Source organism: Eschrichtius robustus, chromosome 11 (genome assembly GCF_028021215.1).
Source record: "Eschrichtius robustus isolate mEscRob2 chromosome 11, mEscRob2.pri, whole genome shotgun sequence".
NCBI lineage: Eukaryota > Metazoa > Chordata > Mammalia > Artiodactyla > Eschrichtiidae > Eschrichtius > Eschrichtius robustus.
The window spans coordinates 109,334,145-109,353,979 of record NC_090834.1 but is presented as its reverse complement, the minus strand read 5'-3'; the positions used below and the strand labels follow the sequence as shown (position 1 = coordinate 109,353,979).

Sequence of the window (19,835 nt, the reverse complement as noted above, 5' to 3'; positions counted from 1 at the left end):
TCTGTAATTTTAAAATTTATCCATACTCCAATTGCTTTAGGAAAGGATTGGGGCGGCGGGGTGAGAGAGGAGTGAGGGACATGGGGCAGTTCATGGGGTAAATGTGGTAAATGGGAGCAGGGGCCCTTGCCTCCCCTCCGCGGGCAAAGGTGCGTTAGTCACAGTCACGGGGCTGCCTCCAGCGTGGGGGCGGGCGGGGCGGCACCCACAAAGCCAGCAGCCCCGTGGCACTCACCTTTGGCCAGTACTCAGGGCAGCTGCGGGGATGCCGCCCCGCCCGCCCCGAGCCTCTAGGCCCTGGCATCCTCAGCACCACGGACAGGGAAACTGAGGCTGCAAGAGGCTTCAGAGGGCTCCGCGGCCAGCTGTGCGGCCTTGAACCAGTCGCCTCTTCCCCCTTTCGGGCCTCGGTTTGTGTGACCCGGGGACAATAATTTCTCAGGCTCCAGCTTGGACGGGGCGTGGCCGCGCCTCGCAGGGAGCTGAGCCGGCGCTGGGAAGTGTTATAAAAACACAACGTACGGAGCTGCAGAAGGAGGTGCCTCGCCCCAAGGTCATGCGGAAAGAGAAGCCAGCCTCCAGGGATCGGCTTCCTAACTGCCCGCGGCCAGGTCCCGGCCTCTAATGTCCTGAAGGATTCGAGGGGTCAAGCAAAGTTTCAGCCACCAAAGCCAAGTGCTGGCTCCCCCGAGGCTCAAGGGCCGCGCAGCCCCCACCGGCTCTCGGCCACCCCCGCCCCCACCCCGCCGCCTCGCTAGCTTTCTCCATTCTCGCGACCCCGGGCACCGGCTCAACGCCCCGCCCCCTCGAGGCCCCGCCTCCCGCGGCCGCAGGAAACGAAACGGGGGGGGGGGGCCGTGTGCTGCCGCAGCCAATGGGGAGGCGGCGTGGCGAGAGCGGAGGCGGTTGTGATGCGCCAGGCCGACGGGCGGCGGCCAATCAGCGGCGAGCGCGAGGGCGGGCTGTGACGCGGAAGGCGCTCCTCGTGCGGCGGCGGTATAGGAGCGAGCGCTACGACCAGCAGGACCAGCCGAGCGCCGCCGCCGCCGCCCGCCGCTTGCCGCCTCTACGCCGCCGCCGCCCCGCGCCCGCCCGCCGCGCCCCCAACCGCCGCCGCCCCCGGCCTGCCCGTCAGCGAGCGGGCGAGCGGCCTCCGCGCCCGGCCTCCGTGAGGGGGGCGTCCAGCCGGACCCTGAGCCTCGCCCTCTCGCGTTGCGGCCGACCGCGCCTCCTCGGTCGCCTGCCCGGCATGAAGACCAAGTTCTGCAACGGGGGCGAGGCGGAGCCCTCGCCGCTCGGACTGCTGCTGAGCTGCGGCGGCGGCAGCGGCAGCGCGGCTCCGGCGCCCGGCGTGGGGCAGCAGCGCGACGCCGCCAGTGACCTCGAGCCCAAGCAGCTGGGCGGGCGGCAGCCGCAGCTCGCGCTGCCCCCGCCGCCGCCGCCGCCGCTGCCGCTGCCCCCACCGCCGCCGGCCGACGATCAGCCCGAGCCCAGGACGCGGCGCAGGGCCTATCTGTGGTGCAAGGAGTTCCTGTCCGGCGCCTGGCGGGGCCTTCGCGAGGACCAGTTCCACATCAGTGTCATCAGGTTGGTGTCGGCGGCGCGCCGGGGCGGGCGGGAGGGAGGGTGGGCTGCGCGGATGCGGTCGGGGGGCGGGGCCGGGGGCTTTGCGGCCCGCGAAGCCACCTTTCAGGAGCCTTTGTGAAATCCAGGCCAGATCCCGTGAAACGGGCCCCCGAAGACCTTCCAGAAGGCAGGCTGTTGAAAACATACCGCTTTCGTGGGAAAACACGTCTCTTCTAAGGAGAACAGTACTGTTCAATCATAAAGTACATTTTGTCCAGAAGCTTAAACTGTGTCTAGCAAGTCACTTTGGGTTTAGGGCCTTGAATGAAGGAGGGATGTTTTGGCTGGCTTAAAAAAAATCACTTGGTGACTGACTTTTAGTTCCTCAATTCCATGATTAGGTTTTTCCCACTGAAAGAGACATTTGTTAGCGGTGAAGGGGTGACGTTTGTTAGTTCCCCACTAACCGCTCAGACATGTAGGTGTGTGACCAGCCAAAGTTAGGGTGTGTGGCTCCAAAAATAACTAGGAGCAAGGGAGAAAGAATTTCCCCCCCTTTTCTAAGCTTAAAAGAACTAATCATAAGTTTAAATTACAAAAAAAGTAAGTGTGTACGTATTCAGACTTAACAGCAAAACATAAACTTGGCTTTTGTCCCTCTTGCTCCCATGAGATGATCACTTAACATTTAGTGGGCATCCTTCTATTGAGACCTTTAAAAATGTGTTTTCTTTTTCTGCTAATTTTCTTGTAACTGGTTGACCAGGTTGAGTGCAGTATCTAGAAACTGGCTGGCTGCCGCCGATAAGCCCCAAATCCAATTTTAGTCATTTGATTCCTTTTCTGTGCCCGGTGCTTCGCCAGAGCCGCAGATGCAGCAAAATTAACTGAGCTTCACTTTCTTTTTGTGCCTGTGGCCTCTCTTACAGATATGCCTAGGAGCAGTGAGAATCATAAAGGTAGAAAGAGAAAAGAAAACCAAAGAATTGCTTAATGAAACCTTTTTTTGTTTTTTCCTGAAATGAAACTGTCTCCCAAACTATCACATTTAGTTAGGGCTGAAAATTCTCAGTGAGAAGATCATCCTGGGCCATGTGATCTTCAGAAGGTCATCCAGCTGTAAAATGGAAAACGTAGAGGGGCAGTGCCTGAGGTCAGTGGCTCTGTGCTGACATCAGCGTGAGCTGCCAGGTCTCTTGAACCCACGTCCTACTCCAGTGCTCTTGCCTGTTGCCTCTGAAAACGTTTTGGACACCCTGGATCCAGCTGTAAGATGTTTTTGAGGTGCTTTTCTGGGGAGTGTCACTCATTAGATAAACCTTTGTGTTTTGCTCAAACCTGACATTCTGAAAGCACTGAGGATGTCGATGAAAAAACTAATCAGTAGTCAATCTAAGAAAGAAATGGAAAATTTTATTCAAGTCAGACTGAGGGTTATAACCCAGAGACAGCCTCTCACAGAGCTCTGAAAACTGTTCGGAAGAGGTCAAGGGGGAGGCCCAAATATATGTGATTGTTGCAAAGGGGGTGCGCGTGCAGTCAAGCACACATCTCAGCCGAAGGTTGCTGCTAGTCACGAGGAATGACTTCTCAGTTAATGCTCTTAGTGCCTTTCTAAGTGTGGGAAGGTGCAAGAATGAAATATTTCTCCAGAAGATATAGTATCTCTCTGAGGGTCAGTTCTGTCATTTTTCTGAGGGCACAAAGTACTTCATCCTGATCTTTGCCCTGAATTCCTTTCAGGGTGTATTGTAAGTCAGCGACTACAGTGGCTAATGATTTGATTCTCATTGAACTGGATAGTGGGCAGGATTCTTTATTCTGCAGTCCCTTCCCTTTCGGTTGTAATTTCAACCAAGGTTTGGGAGGCATTTCGTGACCAATCTGTCCCACTGCGTTAAGAATGCTCATTCCCAGGTCAGGTGAAGATTTCGTTAATAGGCCACTTAATGTGCTGTTAGTGGACTAGGCCCTGTTAACAGTAGCGAAAAGCCTCTGGACCACCTATCTTAGTAGTCTGTTATGCTCCAGGAAAAGTTTCCTTCTTTTCTTTTCTTTAAATTTTTTTTTTTATTATTTATTTTTGGCTGCGTTGGGTCTTTGTTGCTGTGCACAGGCTTTCTCTAGTTGCGGCGAGCAGGGGCTACTCTTTGTTGCGGTGCGCGGGCTTCTCATTGCGGTGGCTTCTCTTATTGCGGAGCATGGGCTCTAGGCACGCGGGCTTCAGTAGTTGTGGCACGCGGGCTCAGTAGTTGTGGCTCGCGGGCTCTAGAGCACAGGCTCAGTAGTTGTGGCGCACAGGCTTAGTTGCTCCGCGGCATGTGGGATCTTCCCGGGCCAGGGCTCGAACCCATGTCCCCTGCATTGGCGGTGGCTTCTTAACCACTGCGCCACCAGGGAAGCCCCGAAGGTTCCTTCTTGTTGCTTCTTCCCATATCTAGAGCTATACTATTATAATCGTTGGTCTTATAGAACTATAAGTTTGGTCAATCATTTCAAGTTGGCTGATCATCATTAATTTTATTGGAGGCTTAGTCATACACTTGGTAATGCAAGAAACAGTAATCTTGTAAAATAGGCAGATTACTGGTAATATAGCTAGTGACATTAATAAGATCATAAGTAAGTATTTAAACTAAGAACTTCCATTAGGTTTGGCCCAGTATCGCCCCAGGTCGTCTGACCAGTCTGTTCTGGGCCAGTTGCTGTCTTTAAGGGAAATAATATACTGGCGTTGTATGTGAAGTTCACCAAAGATGTCTTCAAGTGCAAGGTGAGTGAGTGGCGGGTCATTGTGACCCCTAACAGGATTGGGAAAGGAGTTACATGGTTGGCTCCAGAAGAAGAAAAATTGATCTTTATGGTTGAGCAGGTGTTTCTGTCACTGGGGAGGTCTGGTTAACACGTAATGCAGATGCGCGATGCACACCAGAGGGGAGGGAGGAGGCCAAATGGGCAGAGAAAAATTTTATGTTTAAATTTTTCTTGTTTTGCCTTAAAATATGAATTTTTATTTCATCAAGGATGTTTTGTTTCTTTTCTCCAGGAATCAGTGGTCTTGGAAGACACAGCTTTCCTTTTGGTTTGGTGGACCTTTTAAAATAATGTTGTATGGTATGATACACTGCCTCTCAGTCCTGTTTTCTGGAATAGAATGTAGTTATGGAATGAGTTTAATAAGGAGAAAAGAGGTGATTTAGGATATGGGAAAGTGGGTGATGCCTAGCTTTAAAAAAAAGGCAAAAGAGGTAGTTCAAGTGGGGAAAGGTATACACTTGGTTGAAATTCAGTGGCCCTCCGTAGACAGTTCATGCACAGGTTCTGGCTGTCACGTGCTCTGATCCATCTCTGCAGCCCCGGCTTTTTGCTGAGTGCTGGTCTCTGGGGTGTGTGAGACCTCACCGCCTCAGTGCAGTCCATCCAGTCTGTCCCACACTTAACCCTTTTGCTCCTCCCCACCCTGGAATATGCTTCTCCTGCTTTTTTTCTTTGAGTTATTAACAGCAGCTGGCTGGTGCCTCAGGATTATTTCTCACCCTTTGCATTTGCTCAGAAAGCCCTCCTCAGCACTCAGTGGCAACTCAACCCTAGTGAACTGCTTTTGTGCCCACACCTCCTGTCTGCTCCAGGCCCGCTGTCCTTGCTTAGACCCTGTAACAGGAGGCACCTGTGGATATCCTTGTGCTTTGGGTGACCCACCCCCCTCCGTTCTGTATCCCATTGCCAGGGATTTCTCAAATATCCTGACTCCTTTGTTTAAAAGTTTACTGTGGCGTCCTGTAGCTGGAGAATAAAATCCAAACTTGTTTGCATGGTTTATACTTGGGCCCCAGCCTTAATTTTTCAGGGTGGTTCTTTTTTTGTTGCTGTTTTAAAATCATTCCTTTCCCCTAACCAGCAGCAACTAACAGTGAGCTAGTTACACTTGTCCTTGCACTTCTTGAATGAGCTTTGTGGTTTCAGTCTCCAGACCTTTCTTTGTTCCTACACTCTGCTTGGCAGCCTGGTGTCTGCCTTTTTTTTTTTTTTTTTAAAATAAATTTATTCATTTATTTATTTATTTATTTAATTTTTGGCTGTGTTGGGTCCTTGTTGCTGCACATGGGCTTTCTTTTAGTTGCGGTGAGCGGGGGCTACTCTTCGTTGCGGTGTGTGGGCTTATTGCGGTGGCTTCTCTTGTTGCAGAGCACGGGCTCTTGGCACGCGGGCTTCAGTAGTTGTGGCACACAGGCTTAGTTGCTCCGCGGCATGTGGGATCTTCCTGGACCAGGGCTCCAACCTGTGTCCCCTGCACCGGCAGGCGGATTCTTAACCACTGCGCCACCAGGGAAACCCCCTGGTGTCTGCTTTTAAAATACCTCCTTCAAGGCCTAACTTAGAGAGCCAGACAGAATTAGTTTCTTCCTCGTTTAGGTTTCTTCCATATCACTTCATGCATACACACCTTTATGTCACAGCACTTACCACATTGTGTGTGTTTATTTGTTCAAGTCTGTTAGATTGAATTCCTAGAGGGCATGTCGTGTTCATCTTTGTATCTCCAGTAGTAGAAGAGTGCCTGAGTTTAGCCCCTGGATTTTAGCTTAAATTGGCTTCTTTGCTGTCCTCCTAATGTGATGACAGGGCTCTTTGTAATCAGACTACTGGTTGCCTGAGTCCCTCCAGCTATGAGTGGTATAGGGAAAGATAAAAATTACCGTAACATGAAAATTGTCATTAAGGTACTGACCACTTGGAAATTTTGTCCATGCCCGGACATCACAGCTGAACACTAGCTTCTGTCTCCGCCCGTCAAATCAACGTTTGTTATTATCACTCTCATTGCTGGTGGATAAAACAGTCACAGTGAGTTGTGAAATGAAATTGTAAATCTTGCAAAAGATGCAAGATATCATGAAGTTTGATGAAAGAAATGTTTGTGGACTATTAAAGTTATACACACATCTCCCCACAGACCCACTACCAGTTGAGAAATGATAGGATAGATGGTACCATGGGCCCTTCAAAATCAGATCATTTAAATATCAAAAGACAGAGAGGGCCTTGAAAAGACTGGCAAAGTCCTCAGCTGTATTTGCAAAAGTATACAGTAAAAGTCGAAGGAGTGAATTGTGCTTTATGGTGCTATCTTAAAGGGTTTTGGAAAAATTATGCCAAAACTCCCTACTTGATTTCCTTTATATGTACATAGTTACTTTGATAATCTAAATTATGTTACATGTAAAGACATAAATCTGTTTCATTTTTCAAGATAAAGTTTCATTTACACTTTGTTTTTACTACACACTGTGAAAATTTGGTCCCTTAAGGGGCCTTACTTCTTTTTTAAAAAAAATGAATAAACTTAACTTTTTTTAGAGCAGTTTTAGATTCACAGCCAAATTGGGCAGAAAGTACAGAGTTCCCATTATACCCCCCCTCCCCCCACAGCCTCTCTCACTGTTGACATCATTCTTCTCCTGCAGTGGTACATTTGTTAAGTCCACGAACCTACACTGACACATCATCACCCAAAGTCCACTCTTGGCGGTGTACCTTGTACAGGTTTGGACAAATGTATAATGATGTGTACTGTATCCACCACTGTAGGATCCTGCAGAATAGCCTCATGGCCCAAAAAGTCCTCTGTCCTCTGCCGATTTATCCCTCCCTCCCCTCAAACCCTGATCTTTTTAGTGTCTCCATAGTTTTGCCTTTTCTAGAGTGTCATATGGTTGGAATCATACAGTATAACCTTTTCAGATTGTCTTCTTTCATTTAATAATATGCATTTAAGTTTGCTCCGTGTCTTTTCATGGCTTGATAGCATATTTTGTTTTAGTGCTGAATCATGTTCCATTGTATGGGCGTACCACGGTTTATCCATTTGCCTGCTGAAGGATATCTTTTTTTTTTTTTTTTAAGTCTTTATTGAATTTGTTACAATATTGCTTCTGTTTTATGTTTTGGTTTTTTGGCCCCGAGGCATGTGGGATCTTAGCTCCCTGACAAGGGATCAAACACGTACCCCCTGCATTGGAAGGTGAAGTCTTAACCACTGGACCGCCAGAGAAGTCCCTGAAGGATATCTTGATTGCGTCCAAGTTTTGACAGTTACGAATACAGCTGTTGTGAACATCTGTGTGCAGGTTTTTCTCTGGACATGTTTTCAGTTCATTTGGGTAAATACCAACAAGCCCAGGTGCTGGATTATATGGTAAGAGTATGTTTAGTTTGGTAAGAAACTGCCACACCATCTTCCAAAGTGGCTGCACCATTTTGCATCGCCACCAGCAGTGAATGAGAGTTCCTGTTGCTCCACATCCTCACCAGCATTTGGTGTTGTCAGTGGTCTGGATTTTGGCCATTCTAGTAGGTGTGTAGTGGTATCTTGTTTTAATTTGTGATTCTCTAATGGCAAATGATGTCGAGCATCTTTTCCTATGCTTACTTGCCATCTATCTTCCTTGCTCAGGTGGTTGCTTGGATCTTCCGCCCATTTTTAATCAGGTTGTTTTCTTATTGTTGAATGAATTTCAAGAGTTCTTTGAATATTTTGGATAATAGTCCTTTATCAGATGTCTGTTGCAAATATTTCCTTCCAATTTGTGGCTTGCTTTGCGTTCTCTTGATAGTGTCTTTTGCAGGGGAGAATTTTTTAATGTTAATTAAGTCCAGCTTATCAGTTATTTCTTTCATGGGTCATGTCTCTGGAGTTGTATCTAAAACATCATCACCATACCCAAGGTCAACTAGATTTTCTTTAATGTTAAGTTCTAGTTTTATAGTTTTGCATCTTAGGTTTAGGTCAATGATCCATTTTGAGTTAATTTTTGTGAAGGTACAAGGTCTGTGTCTAGATTTAATTTTTTTGTCTGGGGCTGTTCAGTCCTTCCAGCACCATTTGTTGAAAAGACTATCCTTTCTCCACAGTTATTGTTTTTGCTCTTTGTCAAGATCAGTTGACTGTATTGATGTGGGTCTGTTTCTGGCTTCTGCATTCTGTTCCATTGATTTATTTGTCTTTTTTTTTTTCTTTTGGCCAGTATCATGCTATCTTGATTCCTGTAGCTTTATAGTAAGTCTTGAAATCTGTACGATCAGTCCTCAGACTTTGTTGTTCTTCAGTATTGAGTTGGCTATTCTAGGTCTTTTGCTTCTCCATGTAACTTTAGAATCAGTTTGTTGATATGCGCAAAATAACTTGCTGGGATTTTTATTGGGATTGCATTGAATCTATAAATCCAGTAGGGAAGAACTGACATCTTGAGAATATTGAGTCTTCCTATTCACAAACATGGAATATCTCTCCATTTATTTAGTTCTTTGATATCTTTCGTTAGAATTTTGTAGTTTTCCTCATATAGATCTGGTACATATTTTGGTAGATTTATACCTCAATATTTAATTTGGGGGGGTGCTAATGTAAATGGTAACACGTCTTTAATTTCATTGTCTACTTGTTCATTGCTGGTATACAGGAAAGCAACTGATTTTTGTATATTAACCTTGTATCGCATAACCTTGCTATAATTGCTTATTAACTCCAGGAGTTTTTTTCTTCAGTCTAGTCTCTTGGCTTGCTCATCTCTGACCCTTATGCCCACGGCCTCCTTCCCGGTTTTCCTCTCTGGCGGAGCCTGGCAGTCAGCCTAGACTCCCTCCATGATCTCACCATCCTCTGTCCGCTGGCAGGGAATCTTGTACTGCCCTAGGACAACCCTCATCTTTAGCTTTGCATTAGCCCATCTTGCATCCACAACCAGACTGCCATCTCCCTGTAAATCAACATTCACTCATCTCATTGTGCCTAGTACTTTTTTTGTTGAATATCACAGAAGTCCAGGGCCTGGTGATGAAACAATAAAAACATAAGGCCCAGGAGGTCCATGTGGGCTAGAAGGGATGTGGGGCACTTTGTGGAGAAAGTGGGAGCATCCCTGAACTCTGAAACGTGGAAGGACCTTTCAGGTGGGAAGAGGAGGCAGAGGTGTGCTGTGTCCCAAGGATGCTAAGGTTGGTGGCTTGAAATGGGTACTTTAGAAATACTTTCTGAGGGACATTTGGTAATGTCCAGACACATTTTTGATTGTCACGATTTCGTGGTGGTGGTGGTGGTGTTACTGGCATCTAGTGGGTAGAGGGCAGGGGTACTGCTCAACATCCCACAGTGCACAGGACAGCACTTCCCTCTCCGTGCTCTGAACGTGGACGGTGCTGAGGTTGAGCAGCCTGGAGCAGAGGACTGAAGCCCGAGCTTTTCTCTGTCCCGCACACTTTTTTTTTTTTTTTTTTTTAAATAAATGTATTTATTTTATTTGTTTATTTTTGGCCGTGTTGGGTCTTCGTTTCTGTGCACGGGCTTTCTCTAGTTGAGGCGAGCGGGGGCTACTCTTCGTTGCGGTTCGTGGGCTTCTCATTGCGGTGGCTTCTCTTGTTGCAGAGCACGGGCTCTAGGCGCGTGGGCTTCAGCAGTTGCAGCATGCGGGCTTCAGTAGTTGTGGCATGCAGGCTCAGTAGTTGTGGCTCACGGGCTCTAGAGCACAGGCTCAGTAGTTGTGGCACATGGGCTCAGTTGCTCTGCGGCATGTGGGATCTTCCCAGACCAGGGCTCGAACCCATGTGCCCCGCGTTGGCAGGCGGATTCTTAACCACTGCGCCACCAGGGAAGCTCTGTCCCACACACTCTTAAAGATTAACCTTTGCTTTGCAGTTGGTAATGATAATAAGCAACTGACATTATCTTCTGTAATCTTCACAGACCCCTACTAGATACTGTTACACCATTTTACAGAGTAATTTGCCCAAGACCATGCAGCTGTCTGCAGAGCCAGCAACCCACCTGGGACAAAGCCTGTTCTCATAACTGTGCCTGCAGACTTGGTGTTGAGAGGGCTGGGAGTTAAGACACCTGTTCCTGATTACTGTGTATTGATGCTGTCATTTTACTCAAGTGCTTTTTTCCCCCTGAGCTGTGGTCGTTTCAAGTTGAATTTTAGATGGTTAGAAGAAATTTTGCAAAAATCTCCTTTATTCTTGTTTGTGCTCTAAATTCAGTAGCTCTTTTGATATTACGCTTCTATTTTCCGTGCAGGCCCTGAACCTTAAGGAGACTGAGTCCTGTGTGTGCTGGGCTTTGCGCCATGTTACTTGCGGACAGTTTGCAGAGGTTTCAGTGACTTTTTTGGTTTTCAGCAAAGTACAGTTGGTTCGGTGCAGACCAGAAACTTCCCATCTCAGTTTAGCAGGTGAAAACCTTTGTGCTAAAGGCTTCTCTGGAGCAGGCAGTGTCTCAGGTTTCTCGTTGTCTGAGCTGACTCACCTAGATGGACTCCTTTTCCAAATGGTTAAAGATACCTACATGTTTTTGATGGATGAATGGATGAGCAGAGTGTGGCATATACCTGCAATCAGATGTTATTCAGCTGTGATAAAAAGGAGAGTCTGACACGTTACAACATGGCTGAACCTGGAGGACGTTCTGCTAAGTGAAATAAGCCAGTCACAAAAAGACAAATACTGTGTGATGTCACTGCTGTGAGGTCCTTAGAGAAGGCAAATTCATAGGGACACAGTAGCCTGGTGGGTGCCCGGGGCTGGAGGATGGGGAACGGAGAGTTAGTGTTTAAAGGGCACGGAGTGTCAGCTTTATGAGATGAACAGTTCTGGAGGTAGAAGATGGTGATGGTTGCACAAGAGTGTGAATGTACTTAATGCCACTGAACTGTACACTTACAGATGTTTAAGATGGCAAATTGTATGTTATGTGTGTTTCACCTCAACTTAAATATGGGGAAAAAAAGGTAATCTAGAGGTTTGACGTGAGGAATGGCATATTTCAAGACCATGGGCACTTCACTAACTTGTTGTATCACTACAGCATGCATTTTCCCCATGTAGAATGCTGTAGAATAAAACAGAAATAACCTCGTTAAGACTTGGTAAGTCTGCAAATAAAGGATACAAACCATTTGTAAAGCTACTTGTATTAAATACATGTTGCTAAAATAAAAACTGTGTTATACAGTAAACTACTATCTAGTGAAGTGATTTTACTCCAAAACTTAAAAAATTGTTTCTGTGGGGCAGAGAGTCCACACAATAGTGCAGAGGCTCTCTCCCCTGCATTCACTTTATCACGTGTAGTTAAAATTACCAACTACTTCCTGTCACACACTGAGTACTTGAAGCACAGGGTGTGACATTCCCAAGTGCCCAGGACCTGCTCCGTGTAGACCAGCTTCCTGCTGCCGTGTTAAAGTGACACACAACACAGCATGAATGGACCACATCTACTGGACTGTTCGGCCTTATCATTGACTCGGATTTGACCTCCTTTCTACACATGGAGTATATTTTCAATCTATGAGAACTTTTCAGAGCAAGCAAACTTGAATGATAGTTTTTATAGCCAACACCTGCCAGTAGCATTCAGTGTTTTTCGCAAGGTGGGTGAACAGTCTGGGAGGATTTGTGAAGCGGCCAGGAACCAAGATGGCATCTTGCGCTGCAGCTTCGTGGTTGGAGAAGGAGTGATGAGGGAAGCGCCATGTCGTGGTCCCACCCTGAGGACTGAGCCATAGCAGGTGGGGAGCTGGAAGGATAGTTTTTACAGTTGCTGTGGCCCAGCCACCTTCCTTTGCTTCCCCGTGTTACGGTTGAGTACTCTCTGTATTTGAGTGGGGAGCCCTCTTGCCGCCTCTGGCCTCCTGGGTAAAGTACAGCCGTGCCATAAATGGTGAGCTGATAGACCTTTAAGTCAGGAGTGTTTCCTCATTTGCCTCATGGCGGGGAAATGTTCATTTTTTCCTTCCTCCTCGAAAATCTCCACTGCCATTAAGTCTGGAAATAAACTGTACTTTATCCCAAATGTGAGGGTAACCTGTTTGAAGTGTAGTGACCTGTTAGCAAGTTAAGAGGATCTTGATTGATTTTGTGCCTTACCAGGGTTTTGGGGTTTGTCCTGTGTTTAGGTAGCATGTAAATTTCCCCGAGACGCTTCATTGTCTAACACAGTCGACTTTTGTTGGAAAAGATTATGCTTCAGGTTCTGGAACAGTGGGGCTAACGTAGAAAAAGATGAGTTGAGGGAGGAGAGAATCAACTTGCCTAAACCTAGAACTGCCTCTAAAGTTGAAGGTTGGAAAAGTCACCAAGAAACAAATTGATCATTATTATTATAGATTGATATCATTGAAAAACATTTTGTCTTTTTAAAGGGCTCAGTCAGGCAGTTCAGGGCTGAAAATGAGGCCCGGGCCTAAAAATCCTGAAACGTACACAGGGTATTATCTGTTATGTGACTAGAGGAAAGAAATTAGCAGGAAAGTTTCAATTAACTGGAGCCCAAGTTACTAAACATTTTCCTTACTTTTTTTTATTTTTATTTTTTTTAATTTTTTTAATTTAATTTAATTAATTAATTAATTTATTTATGGCTGTGTTGGGTCTTCGTTTCTGTGTGAGGGCTTCCTCCAGTTGCGGCAAGTGGGGGCCGCTCTTCATCGCGGTGTGCGGGCCCCCCACCATCGCGGCCTCTCCCGTTGCGGAGCACAGGCTCCAGACGCGCAGGCTCAGTAGTTGTGGCTCACGGGCCCAGTCGCTCCGCGGCATGTGGGATCCTCCCAGACCAGGGCCCGAACCTGTGTCCCCTGCACCGGCAGGCAGACTCCCAACCACTGCGCCACCAGGGAAGCCCTCCTTAATTTTTTTTTTAAGAGAAAGTGTGAAAATAAGAAAAAGCAGGGCTTCCCTGGTGGCGCAGTGGTTAAGAATCTGCCTGCCAAAGCAGGGGACACGGGTTCGAGCTCTGGTCTGGGAAGATCCCACATGCCGCAGAGCGACTAAGCCCGTGAGCCACAACTACTGAGCCTGTGCGTCTGGAGCCTGTGCTCTGCAACAAGAGAGGCCGCGACGGTGAGAGGCCCGCGCACCGTGATGAAGAGTGGCCTCCGCTCTCCACAACTGGAGAAAGCCCCCGCACAGAAACGAAGACCCAACACAGCCCAAAATAAATATAAATAAATAAATAAATTTAAAAAAAATAAATAAATAAAAAGCAATATTACTTTAAGCATTAAGAACATTCCCTGGCCCGCCTTGGAAGCCGTTCACATCTGAGTTCCTCTGTGTGTGTCTTAACCTCCCTAGCGCTCTGTAGTGATATTTCATGTTCAGAATAAGGGCCCCAGGCCAGGGAGGGGCTTGAAACGTGAACGGGTACATCACATTTGCCACCCCGTGTTTAAAGCAGGAACGGAGGGAGGTACAAAGAGTTTTTAGATTTTCCACAAGAGTGTTTTATTTGTTAGCCTCTCATTATCTTGTGGTTAGGATGGTACTTCATACCGACCTGATGATTAACCAGGAAGTCAGTTGAGTGGGATAGCTCCCTCCTTGAGCATTCATTCCTTTTATTTGTGAAGGGATTACACAGGACAGTTGGAAAAAAACAAGGGTTATTTTTGCTCATTTTGTTAAAGAAAAAAAATCTTTGAGTAGATAATCAGTGTACTGGCTTTAAGATTCAAACATTACGAAAGGGTGTCTTTCTCCTATCTCTGACCCCGGTGCCTCTCCCTAGAAGCAAGCACTTCCAGAGAGATGTCATGCATATATTAGTATGTGTGGGTGTATTCGTTTCTTCAGCAAACACTGAGAGCTGCAATGTGCTAGGCCCTGTGCGAGGGGCTGAGAATGTGTAGCTTCCCCTCCCTCTTTAATACTTAACAGTAGATCACTTTTTTTTTTTTTAAACATCTTTATTGGAGTATAATTGCTTTACAATGGTGTGTTAGTTTCTGCTCCGTAACAAAGTGAATTAGTTATACATATACATATGTTCCCATATCTCTTCCCTCTTGCGTCTCCCTCCCTCCCACCCTCCCTATCCCACCCCTCTAGGTGGTCTCAAAGCACCTAGCTGATCTCCCTGTGCTACGCGGCTGCTTCCCACTAGCTATCTATTTTACATTTGGTAGTGTATATATGTCCATGCCACTCTCTCACCCTGTCACGTCTTACCCCTCCCCCTCCCCATATCCTCAAGTCCATTCTCTAGTAGGTCTGTGTCTTTATTCCCGTCTTGCCACTAGGTTCTTCGTGACCTTTTTTTTTTTTTCTTAGATTCCATATATATGTGTTAGCATACTGTACTTGTTTTTCTCTTTCTGACTTACTTCACTCTGTATGACAGACTCTAACTCCATCCACCTCACTACCAATACGTCCATTTCATTTCTTTTTATGGCTGAGTAATATTCCATTGTATATATGTGCCACATCTTCTTTATCCATTCATCCGATGATGGACACTTAGGTTGCTTCCATGTCCTGGCTATTGTAAATAGAGCTGCAATGAACATTTTGGTACATGGCCATCATCAAAAAATCTAGAAACAATAAATGCTGGAGAGGGTGTGGAGAAAAGGGAACACTCTTGCACTGTTGGTGGGAATGTAAATTGATACAGCCACTATGGAGAAACAGTATGGAGGTTCCTTAAAAAACTAAAAATAGAACTACCATACGACCCAGCAATCCCACTACTAGATCCCTTTTTTTGCACTAAAAGCAGCACTGTGTCTTGGAGATTGTTTTATATTGGTATTTATTGAGCTACCTTATTCTTTTGAATAGCCATATAGTGTTATATTTTAATTGAAATATCATTTTGATCTTTTCAGGACAGTTTGAATACTAGAATTTCTGCTTTGTTAAGTTAATCACGGTAATAAAAGATTCCATTCATTAAGTGCTCACTCTTGCCAGGTACTACGCTGACTGTGCTTATCTCATTTAACCCCGGGCAACGAGCCTCAGGGAGAGGAATTCTTAACCCCTGGGGCCCAGAGAGGCTGAGTAGCTTGCCAGGAGTTAGTGTTAATAAGTGGTGACTCCTGTCTAGTTCTAACACAGTGTGATGGTTATTTCAGCTAGTCACTCAGGTACGCACTTCAGTTTAGGCAGAGATTACATACACCTGTCTCTATTTTTGCCCAGATTTTTTTGTAATAAGCAGTTCTCTACAATAGCACCTATTGCTTGCAAGGTATGTGCAAAAGTATCCTGAGAGTATGATGTCTGGCAAGGCCTTCAAATGACCTTGAGCGTGTTGACGAGTCCTATATTTTAGGTAAGTAGTAAAGTCAAGTGGCATCTCTACGCTGAGATCCAGTCGGTGCTCCCATGGGTCGGAAACCTCCGCAGGTAGGCATCCTGCCACAGTCCAGGGCCGAGTGACATTCGTATGGACGAGTCATGTGGAGAAGGCAGGGTCGCCCCAGGGGTCTGACCTTTTCAGGGACCCTGTTTTACTGATGAGAGCTGCAAACAGACCTGGTTTGTGAGTCACCCTTTGTCCGTTTTGGACTGTGAATAAGGGTGAGTAGGATTCTGTAGGGTGTACATACGATGGCAGGTAATTAATGCCTGAAGTTATGGTTGTGGCCTTTTACTGCTTTCCCCTGCACATAGGCTACTGGAAATTTCATCTCTTCCGAGTCTTCCTCTCTTAGTTTTCCTGCATTGCGTTTGGCCTGCCAGCGCAGGGGTGGAATTCAGGATGCTGCACTAAAGAGTACCGTGGAAGCCACCCGGTTCAGAGATGTTCACAACTACTGAAGCATAATTTTAAAACTTTGACAAGTCCAGAGATTATGAACAGCACGAAAGTGAGCCAATCGGCAGGAGGAGGGCAAAGGGCACGGGAGGCCGGTGTTGGCAAACCTTCCCTCCCCAGGCTTTATTCTGGAATCTTTTCTCTTGACGGTTTTGACAATGGCCTGGATGCCTGGATGGTGGCAGGTGCCTGGGCTGTGGAAACCAGGTAATGGGAGAGTGGAGGAGAAGGCGGTGGGCTGTGTGTGTGTGTGTGTGTGTGTGTGAGCCCTCCCTGACAGGCCTCGAACTGGGGGGCTGCGGGAGTAGGCCACAAAAAGATAACGTGGGGAGGAGAAAAAGAAGTGTATGGCCAGGACCAGAGGGAAGCACCTTTGGTCGTGCTGGTGGGGGACAGGTGCCACCTCCAAATAGAGTTACAGGTAGGTGTGGGAAGCTGGAAACCCAGTGTGACACAGAGGTTTCCTGAAACTCGGTAACTTCTCTCATTCCAAAGTCCTTAGTAATGCTTCTTCTTTTTCCAGATCCTAAAATCAGAGGCATCTTTTTGAGGGCTTGATTTCTCCTAGGGTCTAGCAGTTTCATTGGAAGTGTTCACTGCTTGGGAGCAGATTTTAATCAAATGGTGATTGCCATGGATCATACACACGGAGCTTAATATTAAGAGGACGGTCATTCATAGGTTCAAATAAATCAATGAATGGTCGATTTAATAAACTACTTAAGGCAAGTTATCACTGGTTTAGAAAGGAAAAAAACAGCATTATTGAGACGTAATTCACGTAATACAAAATTCACCCTTTTAAATGGTACAGTTCAGTGTTTTTTACTATTTTTACAGAGTTACACAGCAATCACTGCTGTTTTTTCAGAACAGTTTCATCACCTCAAAATGAAACCCTGTACCATTAGCATTCTCTTCCCATTCTCCCCTCCCTAGCTCCTGACAACCACTGATCTACTTAATTTTTATGGATTTGTCTCTTCTGGACGTTTCATATAGATGGACTCATACAACATGTATGGCCTTTTGTGACCAGTTTCTTTCACTTAGCATCGTGTTTTCTAGGTTTATCCATGTTGTAGCATGTACTGGTACTTCATTCCTTTTTACGGCTGAATAATATTTCATTGCTTTATATACCACAGTTTGTTTATTCACTCATTAATTGATGGACATTTGGATTCTTTCCCTTTTTTGGCTATTATAAACATTTGTGTTCAGTGTTTGTGAGGACATATGTTTTCATTTCTCTTGGGTATATGTCTAGGAGTGAAATTGCTGGGTCATTTGGTAACTCAACATTTAACTTTTTGAAGATGTCACTGATCTTTTGAGCCCTCTGTCAGAGGATCTCCACAGACCCCAACAAATATCCCTATTGAGTTTGAGAGGATATTGGACAAGATTATTGTTGCTTTGACCCATTGTGATCTTTTTACCAGCGCCTTTTTTCCCCTTGCTACCAGTGATCTTGGTTTTATACATATACTAAATTGCCAACTGATTTTTGAGAAGAGTTCATTATAGTATATGCTGGTGATTGTGTATTAGATGCCATAAAGTTTTATGTGAAACAACCTCTCTTTATTAAAAATTACAAACATTTATAAAGTAGTAAAGAATAAAATTTTGAAAATAATAAAATAGCTTTATCAAATCTGAACATTTGGCTTCGGGTTCCCTTCTTTTGCCCAGAGGTAACCACCATTTTGCATTGGTGTTAAAATTCTGTTTCATTCTGAAATAAGATTCTGATCTTTAGAACAGAATTTTGAAGTCTTTTATAACCTGTGTATTTGGTCTGAGTGCTGAAACATTAGAGCATTTTTTGCGACAGGTGTACTTGTAGTAGGGTGGTTCACGTATGGGGGGTTAATAATCCTGTGAGTCATGGAGCATTTGGTTCATGTTTGACTGTAGGTAACCAATTGTCATCTAGGCTTCTATTTTAAGAAGACGTTTCACACCAGGAAGGCGTGATGATATTTCCTGCTGCGAGGAACTTTGAGAGACAGTAGCATCAAATGCCAGATCTTAGTTTCGTGGAGTGGTTTTTGTTTTGAAATGATTTTGTGGAATTTGTCAGGGTTCTTTAAAAATTAATTGCAATCGGGCTTCCCTGGTGGCACAGTGGTTGGGAATCCACCTGCCAATGCAGGGGACATGGGTTCGAGCCCTGGTCCGGGAGGATCCCACATGCCGCGGAACAACTAAGCCCTTGCACCACAACTACTGAGCCTGAGCTCTAGAGCCTTCGAGCCACAGCTATTGAAGCCCGCGTGCCTAGAGCCCGTGCTCCGCAACAGGAGAGGCCACCGCAGTGAGAAGCCCGCGCACAGCAACGAAGACCCAACGCAGCCATAAACAAACAAACAAACAAGTAAATAGGAAATCTCTTAAAAATATAAATAAATAAAATTAATTGCAATCAATATGATGCCAACTGTGACACAGTTCCTTTGACTGCAAGATGTAAAATAGATAATCTAAAATTTTAGTTGATCAGGTCTAGATCAACTAAAATTTTAGATTATTTGCTATTTTACATCTTCCAGTTTTCTTTTCTCCTCTTAATGATTAGTGCAGTAAATTGTATGGCTTCATTTGAGGCAGGTAATGAATTGACATTTATCAGTTTGGGGGGAAGTTACTTAGCATAGAATCACTAAGGCATATCATCAAGAAATCCATTTAAATAAAGTTGCTAACTTTCAGTATGTTTCATAGTTTATTTTCGTTAACTATTTTTCCCATATTGATGTACTTACAAATATTCCCTTTGCAATAATTTTTTGACTTTAAAATATTTCATGCCATTTGTTAACTTTATATCTTGAAGCATTAAAAAATTTCATTATCTTCACTAGCAGTTTAATGTTTTAAAAAATTATATTTTTGATAATGTCAAGTTTTAATTGATTAAAAAACAGGTCAATTGAGATATGAGACAGGAGTTCTGACACTACTGACAGGTGAAGAGTGAACCAGTGTGGCTCTGTTTTAGGACACTTTGGCAGTAAGCATCAAGAAATTTTAAAATGGTAGTGCCCCTTGGTCCAGAAAACCCAGCTTTAAAGGATCTCCTCAGATTGTGCATAAAGATTGAGATATAGGTATACATTTTATAGAGTTGTGTGTAGAAGTAAAAAATAATGGGAAAACTCTAGCATTAGGCAGTTGGTAATTTTGCATCTGATCAGCAGTCTGTAAAAGCAGCTCTGTATTCTGCTCGTTATTCCGTTGGTACTGTTTGAGGGACCTGTGGGGTGACGATTAGGGACGCACACTCAGCTGGATCCCTAGGGCACTGTAGAATTCTCGCCAGCAGTGACTTCTCTTTTCAGTGTCCTACCTGCCATGGCTTGCTTACATATGTTGAATATGAAATAAATATGTTATTCTCATCTTATTTGATATTTTGCTTATGTGAGTATCTCTGTGCCTCCTAAATTTAATTGACATGTATGTTTATTATAAAGATCTTCTGCCACATGTTAAAAAGGTAGAAGTTTCAGACTTCTTTGGAATCCTTGAGCGTTCCTGGGGTTTTACTTGGAAGGATATTCTTGACAAATCCCATGGTAAATTGGCTGTTGTGTTTCTGCTGTCGTTTCTGTGGCGTATCTTCCCATCGTATCTTCTTCCTAGTCGTATTATTTAGCTCGTT

At 45.2% G+C, this 19,835-nt stretch overlaps 1 protein-coding gene across 4 annotated transcripts in view; it reads left to right on the top strand.

The window, feature by feature from the left end:
* The first annotated feature begins 1,107 nt into the window (after positions 1 to 1,107).
* The window catches only part of CHKA (choline kinase alpha), a 59,872-nt gene continuing 41,144 nt past the window's right edge, over positions 1,108 to 19,835 (top strand). For 3 of the 4 annotated variants that reach the window (XM_068554660.1, XM_068554662.1, XM_068554659.1), the window contains exon 1: positions 1,108 to 1,587. In XM_068554660.1, coding sequence (XP_068410761.1) covers positions 1,250 to 1,587 — 338 coding nt within the window. In that variant the 5' untranslated portion in view covers positions 1,108 to 1,249. Of the gene's footprint in view, positions 1,588 to 4,609; positions 4,681 to 19,835 lie in introns of those variants that run through there. The other variant, XM_068554663.1, reaches the window with a different exon arrangement.